The sequence below is a fragment of the Triticum aestivum genome, chromosome 5A, assembly GCF_018294505.1.
Source record: "Triticum aestivum cultivar Chinese Spring chromosome 5A, IWGSC CS RefSeq v2.1, whole genome shotgun sequence".
Classification (NCBI taxonomy): domain Eukaryota; kingdom Viridiplantae; phylum Streptophyta; class Magnoliopsida; order Poales; family Poaceae; genus Triticum; species Triticum aestivum.
The window spans coordinates 542,544,280-542,554,552 of NC_057806.1; the positions used below are offsets into that span (position 1 = coordinate 542,544,280).

General features: G+C 47.8%; 1 protein-coding gene across 1 annotated transcript; it reads left to right on the forward strand.

Moving 5' to 3' along the window:
- Positions 1 to 8,470: 8,470 nt before the first annotated feature.
- LOC123107569 (uncharacterized) lies at positions 8,471 to 9,138 on the forward strand. Its single transcript, XM_044529542.1, has one exon. It carries the CDS (start codon positions 8,531 to 8,533, stop codon positions 8,951 to 8,953), a length of 423 nt encoding a protein of 140 aa, XP_044385477.1. The 5' UTR covers positions 8,471 to 8,530; the 3' UTR covers positions 8,954 to 9,138.
- Positions 9,139 to 10,273: the final 1,135 nt, after the last annotated feature.

Sequence of the window (10,273 nt, forward strand, 5' to 3'; positions counted from 1 at the left end):
AAAACTGTTGCGATCCCCTATACTTGTGGGTTATCAGCGCGCATGTGGATCACACCATAGGGTTAGTTGTATGTTGATAGGACTATATATAGGAGGGCAAGAGTGACAGAAGCTTCAACCTAGCATAGAAATTGATGCATACGGGATTGAAGGGGGACCAATATATCTTAATGCTATGGTTGGGTTTTACCTTAATGAACGTTAGTAGTTGCGGATGCTTGCTAATAGTTCCAATCATAAGTGCATAGAATTCCAAGTCAGGGATGACATGCTAGCAGTGGCCTCTCCCACATAAAACTTGCTATTGGTCTAGTAACGTAGTCAATTGCTTAGGGACAATTTCGCAACTCCTACCACCACTTTTCCACACTCACTATACTAACTTTATTGCTTCTTTACCTAAAACAGCCCCTAGTTTTTATTTACGTTCTCTTTATATTCTTGCAAACCTATCCCGTTACATCTACAAAGTACTTCTAGTTTCGTACTTGTTCTAGGTAAAGCGAACGTTAAGCGTGTGTAGAGTTGTATCGATGGTCAATCGAACTTGAGGGAATATTTGTTCTACCTTTAGCTCCTCGTTGGGTTTGACACTCCTACTTATCGAAAGAGGCTACAATTGATCCCCTATACTTGTGGGTTATCAACTACCACACCCAACGCCACCACCAGGCCCACAGGCGGCCATCCGCTTCTTAGGCTTCTCCTCCTTTGCGACCTTCGCTTTGATGCAGCGAGTTTGCCGCGTGGCTGAGCTGATCTTCCGGGCGAGTGTGATGCTCGGATCCTCCGCCACCTCCATCTCCGACAGGTTTTACGACAGTTCCATGCGTCGGCGACAGAAGGAAGGAGAGGGTGGGAGAAAAGGGCGGGAATTGGGTGGAGAGGGTGGGAGAAAAGGGCGGGAATTGGGTGGAGAGTGGAGGGGGTGGACGAAGAGTGTGTGGGATTTTGATGCGAAGACAGTGCGGGTCGCTACAAAAGAGCAGGCTTCGGCTTCCTTTGGGTGGGCCAGAGGATGAGAGAGCAACGTTTCCTGTGTCTAGACCCTCGCGCCCCCCGCACCCCCCCCCCCCCCTAGATACACACACACGTTTGGTTCAGTTTGCCGGAAAGTTATGGTCCGGACCACGTCTGAGGCCAAACGGATACGGACAGTTTAAGGGTCGGCGTTGGAGATGCCCTAAATTTGAGAGAGGCATATGCACACATGAAACACGATTTAAGGGCAGGTATAATAAGATAGTGTTATCTTTAGTCTTGCATGTAATGTAGAGATGACAAAAAACATGTCTACAATGGGTCATTTCTTAGCCTTATCTTCAATAACTAGTTATTCCTAAAAACATGGTGAGACATATTATGCTAAGAGATCATCTCTTGTCTTCTCTTCTTTTTTGAAACTTCGGTCACTTTATTGTATCATATAACTGTTACATCGTCCACCAAACCTTTTACAATGAAAGCCGGCGGTTCCTCGACCCATAGCGAAGGGGACGGCCTCGCCAGCCTAGATAAATCGTGAGATACAGAATTTGCCTCCCGAGGGAAATGGACAAAAGTGACCAAAGTGTATCCTATAATCAGGACCAAACAATCCGAATAAATTGCCACTGCGCCTGAAGCCGTGAAGCCTCCATTATTCATAGTATTGATCACCTCAAGGCAGTCCGACTCAACCACAAGCTTGCTTATCCCCAGTTGTTGCGCCAATAGTAAGTCATGTCGTAATGCGTATGCTTCCGCCATCCCTGCATCTGCGACATGCTCCAGCTGTTCATTCGACGCCGCAATGAACCCACCCTTATGATCACGTAGGGTGGCACCTACAACTCCCTGGAGGGAGTGTGCTTTGAAAGATGCGTCTACATTTAACTTCACGAAACCTTCAAGCGGCTTCCTCCAACCATCTCTCCTCAGTTCAGTGCTTTTCTTCATGGCCTTCAGATAATTAGCGGTTAGCGCCGCAAACGACAGCGCTGACCGAGACGGGGTTTGCACATCCTCGCCATGGACATGTTGTCGTCGTTCCCACCACATATACCAAACTCCCACAAGGATAAGAGCTTGGGCAGGAGCATGTGATATCAAACTCTGCCAGGTCGGAGTACATAAAATATAGTCCAATGTCGCCGCTCCTGCCCTATCAGTCGATCAAGCTTCTTCTATGAACTTATCCAGCTTCAGGCACCTCCAAATTCTAGCTGCCCTCGGGCAAGTAAAAAGTGAGTGCATAATGTCCTCACATCCACCAGCACACATAGGACAACTATCCGCCGTGCCAATGGGCCGATTCACCAGGACCCCATAGCAAGGAATGAATCGGTGTAAAACCTTTCATGCGTGGATCTTGATCTTCGCTGGAACTTGGAAACTCCAAAGATTTGCCCATACCGGGTGCCGTTGAGATGGCTGCCCCTCTGTTCTTTCGTACCATCGAGCAAATTGGTGTTCCCATTCAACATAATAAGCTGATCTTACCTAAAAAATATGGTTCTCTGTGAATCTCCAAGCCACAAAGTCTTCCATCATTCCATTCGGTGCCAGTGGGATTGACAAGATTCGGTGGGCATCCACCGGCCAAAACACACTATGTATCAACTCGTGATCCCATAGACCGGTGACAGGATCAATCAGTTCAGAGACTTTAGATAGCAGAGTCGCACCTCATGGTGTAATAACACAACCATTAGCACTAGACTGAATCCATGGGTCAGACCAGATATTCACTTGTAAACCATCTCCTATACGCCATATTGCACCTCTCCTGAACGTGTTAATCCCAGCACAAATATTCTGCCACGTATACGAGCCCCCACTCTTTAATTTAGCATCTAATAATTTTCCATCCGGATAATATTTGGCCCTCAAAATCTGTGCACAAAGAGAGTCCGGTTTTCGAGCAACCTCCACATACTTGTTTGGCAAGTAAAGCAAGGTTAAAGCTATCTAAATCCCTGAACCCCGGCCCTCCTCTATCCTTAGGCACACATAGTTTCCACCATGCCACCCAATGTATGCGCTTGTGGTTGTCATCATCACCCCACCAATACTTTGCTATTGCATCTGTCATTCCTTTGCAAATTTTCTTTGGAATTTTGAACACAGACATCGCAAATACCGACATAGCTTGAGCAACAGCCTTAATAAGCGTCTCTTTACCACCAGAGGAGAACAACTTCTCCTTCCATCCAATAACCAATTGATTTATTCTGTCAATAAGATACTCAAAAGAATCACTCCTATCAACATCTACCATCACAGGTAAGCCTAGGTATTTGTCATTAAAAGCTTCAGTGTCAATATTTAAGTGCTGGCATATCACAACCTTCTCCTGCACTGGAGTGTTTGCACTGAAGAAAATGCTAGACTTTGCATCACTAACCAATTGACCTGAACTTGCACAATAGTCATCGAGCACCCTTCGAAGACACGCCGCGTTGGGGCCATCCGCTTTCATTAAGATCAAAGAATCATCGGCGAAAAGCAAATGAAAAATTTGCGGTGCCTCCCTACATACTTGGACCCCAATGAACGAGTCATTATTCTCCTCCTCTTTAAATAAGAGAAGATAAGTCTTTTTTTATAATTTCTCTCTCATTCACCTTATCATTTACTCCCTCCGGTCCTTTTTAGTTCGCATATAAGATTTGACTGAAGTCAATTCTCGTAAAGTTTGACCAACTTTGTAGAAAAATGTGCCAACATTCACAATCTGAAATCAATATCACTAGATGTGTCATGACTTAAATTTCATATTTTATAACTTTAGCATGGCAGATGTTGATATTTTTTTATATAAATACGGTCAAATTTTATAAAGTTTGACTTCAAAGAATTCTAATATGCAGAGTAAAAAGGACCGAAAAAGTATCATATATGCCAATTGTAAGACAGAACCATTGTACATGTCGTAACGGGTAGCAATTTCAACACATCAATCTGACCCTACCCACTAACCAGGCACGCACCAGCTGATTCTCACGCAGCCTCGGCCGCCACGCGCTCCCGTCCCGTTGGCCGCCCGCCTCAACGTTCGTGACGCGCGACCGATTCCGGTCCACCACCACCATCCAGATCCATGGACCTCACACGCCAGCATCACCAACAACGCTGGTCCAACGTCTCCTCCCGTGGCCGCGCACGAGCCCGACGCCGACCGAGCCGGTTCCCCATCCCCGAACTTCTAGGCTATAAAGCCGTGCGTGTAGCCCACGCCTCCGTCCCGTTTCTTCTCATCCGCAGCCATCCATCCACAGCCAAAAGAAAAGAAAAAAGAAATCCTTTAAAAAAAATCCGATTCGGTCCTCCTCTCGCGAATCAACTGCTCTGCCGGCGCCAGCCACCCATGTCGTCGCTCGCCGCCGGCTACGGGCTGGACTTGGACCTGGAGTTGGGGATCTCGTTCGCGGGCCTCTTCTCGGCGCCGGAGCTAGCGGCGGCGGACCTGCTGCTGCAGCTCAGCGTACTCGGAGAGGCGGAGGCCACGAAGCCCTCGCGGTCTTCGGCGAGTTCGTGCTGCGAGGGCCTCTCCGTCGAGGTGGAGGAGCGGGTCTTCGAGGAGACCCCGTCGTCGGCGTCTACAGAGCTGCTGGACACGAGGGCGAGGAAGAGGTACCGCCCGCTGTCAGAGCTCTACTCCGACACGATCCCGCTCACCGCCGCCGCCGCCTCCGTGAATAAGAATAGGAGGAAGACGCACCACGACCACGGCGGGGCGTCATCGTCATGGGAGTCGGAGGCGACGAGGTACGGCGGAGACTACTAGAGAGTAGAGGTACACAGGTAGAGGACTGCTCTTGTGTAATTACCGCGTTGTTTCCCCCTATCTCCGCCTCTCTTCAGAGAAGAAACGGGAAAAGACAAAATTGTGTTGAGAAAGACGAAGCAGATGGTTAGCGCCTCCACCTTTTGAATTTGAAATTTGAATCTGGCCTTCCGAGATCTGCAAACATCAGAGCTCATCATTACCTACCAACTGCATGTAGCGTTACCTCCTCCACGATTCGAATTTGAATCTTCTCTCTCCATATAACTAGACAAGATCGAAGAATTGATCCATCCTGACGTACGCCGGATTCGGCAGCCCAAAAGGCTAGGAGATTAGGAGTACGTTGTCGTATAGTTTGCTTGCAAGCACACGCCAAGGTTCTTGGCATGCTCTGAATTTTCTTACAAAGTCGTTTTATCTTTTATGTTCTAAAACTAGCCTTTTAATCCAGCTATGTACACTAGCAGTGCTCTTTCACGGGATCTTATCTTGGCAAATTGAAGCCAGTATATATACATGAGACTAGAGCTGTTGTTGATTTCAGTATGAACACGTGTAAGTTTTATGTTACTCGCACTTTTTTCAGGTCCGCCTAGATGTCTGAGGATTTAGTCTTGATCATCATATTCAGTTAGCCGACACACCATGATCACTAGCAATTAAGGCCACCGTTGTAAGGATCAACACTCAATATTGAAAATGGACATTGATAGTTCATAGAGAGAATGGTTAACGCGGAGATGACAACCTGATATGGGTGGGACTAAGCCGGCCGGCAGCTAGGCTTTTTTTCTTTGCTGATTCTGTCTAAGTGGAAAGGTTTTCTTCCGTTGATCATAAGGGGAACCTTGCTTGGTGGAAACCAAGGGAGGTTGAGCTCAACAAGCAATGACATTCTTGGCAACAGGTACATGCAGGAACTCCACCCGACCATGATAAGTTCCACCCAAAGCGTCCACTATGCACGTACATATGTGGATGCATAGTTTGTAGAGGCGTCTGATGTGAAGGGAATATTAACTGCAGTTGGCTCAGGCCATATGTCAGATACATTCAAAATTCAACGGAAGCAAGCAACATACTTCGCTCTCTATATTTAGAATTAAGTAAATCCGAAAATGGAAGCAATCTAACTGTGTGCGCACACATATGGATGTAAAACAGGGCAAATTCTTCGTGGAAACAGGGCAAACTTGTATGTTTTTTACACAAGGGGCCGTTTGTATGTTCCTACCTATATGTTTTTGGGCACAGAACACGAAAGACTAAATTGAGGAAGCTAGATGCAGTACCCCGTTTATTGTCAGAAATTGCACCAACAATACGTTTGGGTCGAAGAACAATCAGAGGTCATATCTCTACACTGGTCATGTGCACATACTATTCAGTCTTGGTGGTTTAAGATTATGGTTGATGATTTGATGTGTAAGCTAATGCGAGTACTTCAACTTGATAATTTTGCACAACTGCAAGGCAATAAGAACTTATCTCAGTAATACCCTCATAGAAGTGTGATAACCGACTAATGTCAAGTCAGTTCATTACTGAGATGATCAATAAATCTTATATATCGTACTTCCTCCATATCACAAATTCAAGTCGTTTTGGACTTATCTTAAGTCCAACTTTTAGAACATTGACTATAGATATTACTTCAAATAGTTGGACTGTGAATTCGTAAATCATATGTTTAGATCATGGGAGGTGGTGGTGGGAAGAGATTCCGGAGAAATCTATGGCTGACAACGCCAATAAAGGCGGCGCACAAGGGCGTTGTTACCTACCTGTAGGCATTGTCTTGGTAACCGCTCCCACCCCACTTGCTTCTCCCCTTCTCTTCCACAGGGTGAAAACCCAAAACCCCACTGGGTTGGGCGGTACCGGAGCTACAGGCCCCATCACCTCCTTGGGGATGCTGCCTTCGATGGGTCTGGGGTGGTGGTGTGTCTGGTTCTGTTGATTGGTGCAGGGCAAAGACGTCGGTGGTCGGCGTGGTTGACTTTGTGTTCCTCTTTGTGTTAGCATGCACGACGACCAGTGGGTGTTTTCGTGGCCATGCTGGGCGGGGATTATGTTCCTCCCCCGCGTTGTAGCGTTCCATCAGGATTGGCGTAAGACCAGTGCTTTATCTTACGGTCTTGGCCTCCTCCTTTGACCCTTCATCATCCATAGCCCATCCTTGCAGTTGCTTCTCCTTCATCATTTTCAGGGCCAGGAACATAGCCTATCATTTGGTGTGCTCGATGTTACTATTGGCAGTGCTAAGGTCTTCCGGTTTGCTTTGGCGTCGGTTTTCACCTTGCTCTCGGGGGAGCATCTTCTTCTCTCGATGGATTGGTGCACTCCATGGTAGGGAAAGGGGTTTGGAGTCCCCTTCAGAGTTAAAATGGGTTGTTACCGAGGTATCACGAGCTCATGCAGTCGACATGGGTGTTCTTCATAAAATTATACGCCTCAAGATTGGGGCATTTTCCTCTGCACGGAGCATTGGAGTAAGGTTTCTTCGGCATCAAGCTAGTCTTGAGTCTTCGCTTTTTCTTATCCTTGCTTGTTTTCTAGATATTGTATGTTAGCTCTTTGCACATCACATTGTATCTTCTAGCAATTTTCATTTTCATTTTCTTTTCTATTTGGTTTGTATTGGTGAGTGATGTAATCATGGCTGGTTAGTGGCTGTGTTAATTCAAAGTCATGCTCGACTTGAGCCTTTTGTCTAAAAAAACATATGACTGGTAGAGTTTCTCTGGTTATTATTGTTAGCATACAACTACATACCATGACATATGTGTAGCGATAATTGTCGATAGAGGGAGAAGTTGGATAATACATCTAATGTACTGCATCAAGCTATCTGCATGAACTTATAGTGGTAACTATGGGCATGAAAACTTGCTCAGGCCAGGTGTCCGGTGTTTCCTCCTCCCCATGGAAAGTTCCCTAAATGATTAGGTTTTCTCCTCCTCCCATCGGCGTCGCCGCCGGTCCGTCCCGCCTTCGATGACCTTTGGGTTGTGGAGGTGTGGAGGACCTCGGCCCCTCGTTGGCTAGAGGGACCACGCTCTCATTCTTATTAGGTTTAGCCTCTTTGTTGGGGTTGCATGGCGGCGGCGATGTCTCTTTGTAGGAATAATGTCTCCCACACTCAGTCCCTTCACTGATGGTGTTGGCGTCGTCAGAGGGCATGTGGAAGTGCTTCTCCATCGGATCATCCGGGATTTGGTCGGTGCTGGTCTTTGATGGACCTAGTTTGGATTCACTTCTCCCTTCATCGGTGATGGTTGTTCTTCTGATGCGCTTGTCCTGTAGGGTCTTATCATGACAACTTTTGACTATGTGCCACAACAACTTTTGCCCAGCTCTGATAAGGGAGGGGCAATAATGGTAGTGCGCCTTTGGCACACTCTAGTGCTTGCAGTCGTCAAACCTGTATAATTGTTATTAACTCCTATGGTCTTTGTACTACCATGATTGATTATAAATAGATCGAATGTATCTCCCGAAAAAACTAACGCCTATTTGATTTGGAGCCCGGTTTGATAATTACTCAAGGTACTTCTAAGAGTATTTTTCGCAAAAAAAAAGTCAAGGAGGCAAAAGTTTGCCCGTATTTTTTTGAAAGCCCATCCTAAATAGAAAATGACGAAAATTAATAAAGCCAACCTTCTCGTTTGCGAAGAATAAAAACGTAGCCTTCTCAAAAGCAAAAGAAATTAGCCGACGAGCGTCCACGGCAACCAACCCACCCTGGCCAAATCTACCATGAAAAGACTACAGCGCGAGATGCAGCCGGCGAAGGTGAAGCCGGCGCCGGAGCCCAGGACCAAGGGCGCCGCGGCGCCTGCGCGGGCGCTGGCGGCGGAGGCCTTCACGGCGCGCGAGCTCGACGCGGCGGAGCAGCTCATCCATCTCAGCGAGAGCAGCGCGTCCTCGGGCACCACGCGCGCCCACCCCGTCGCCTACGCCGCGGCCTCGGGCGGCTCCTCCCGGCGCTCCGTCAACGGCCTGCAGGCGCCGGCGTCGGGCGCGGTTTTCCTTGGCGGTTGCGCGAACCGGGAGGAAGATGAGGAGCAGGAGGTCGCCGGGAGCCAGCGGAGGGGGAAGCGGTACCGCCTGATCGCCGAGATCTACGCCGCGACGGAGGAAATCGGAGGCCGCAGCGGCCGGAAGAACAGAAAGGATTAGGCGACGAGGTGGAGGGAGGAGAGGAGAGACGAGAGGGATCTTCTTGTAATTAGCGTAATTGCTGGGGGGTAGCTGGTAGTTCGTGCTCGCAGTCCTCCCCTTCCTCGCCGGAGAGGAATCGCCATCGATATACTGTAAATTAAAGCTTCATCTTTGCAATAAGACGTACTAATTGGTTGGAGTTCCATCCCTTGTTTGTGTCGAACTGTTGATCATGACGGCTTCTGATTTCAGAACTGATTTGTCGTCTCCTACCGTGTTTTCCTACCTCCTACTGCTTATCGATGATCTCCGTGCGCAGCGACGAGGATCAGATCAGGTCCGGCCTTGGCTTCGGTTAGGTAGCTCTGTGCAGCGCGGCGAGGCGAGGCCGATCGATTTCGATTGCGCCCGCGCGTGCATGCAATTTTCGCAATTAACTATTCAGAGGCTGATGCGAGTGCGATTCGATCCACGATCTGAGAAATTCGTAGTAAGAGCACTGGTCTGGACTTCAATTCCCGGCGCGTATGTGGTCAGGGATGCTTGCGGTGTACTTGATCAAAAGAATTTGTGGAGGACCTAGCACGAGCTGCCGGCTGGTGCCTGGTGGCGCCCAGGCGGAATGGCGGTACAGGCTTCTTACTACGGCGAGGCAGCGAGGTTCCGATCTAATTAAGCGCTGCCTCGCCATACTGGTTTGGTCGATTTAGGCGAGTCCAGTTTCTTTCATGCAACATGAAGGAGTGACTGACGGTAGCTGCTGAAGCAGAGACAATGGTGGGGATAAATGGAATGTTCTAGAAGCTTCCAAGCGAGTCCTGGAGGTAGGCAGGCAAAGCCGTTCATGCGAGAGTTTCATTAGATCTTGCACATGTACGTGATGTCCTATTAAATCCAACGAGCTTATCTTTGACCGCTAAGGTGTGACTGTTACCGATCATGACTGATGACTACATATAAATTTGTTTAATTCTTCAGGTTGAAATGATCTGAACGATGGATCATTCTCAGTTACGTACCTTGTAGTTCGATCGATTTCAGCGTCTGTTATTGCCAGAGAAGATCATACGATGGCAATCCAACAATTTGGTGTTGTAATTCTGCCACTCTTGGTCAATTTTCCTTCCATTATGCTGCCGGACATGCATCTCCAAGATGGCAATCTAATTTTCAGTGCCCCAGGACAGTGCCATATAGGAAGATACAAGTTGTCAAGGAGACCAGAAAACCAGGGTGGACGTTTTTTTGAAACTTCATATCTTTGTTCATACAGTCGACATCTACTAGCTAGTTTCTACATCCATGAAGGAACCTCATCGATCAACGCACCATGCTCCT

Bases quoted from the DNA above. Each gene is read 5' to 3' on its own strand.
- LOC123107569 (XM_044529542.1), top strand. From the start codon at position 8,531: ATGAAAAGACTACAGCGCGAGATGCAGCCGGCGAAGGTGAAGCCGGCG.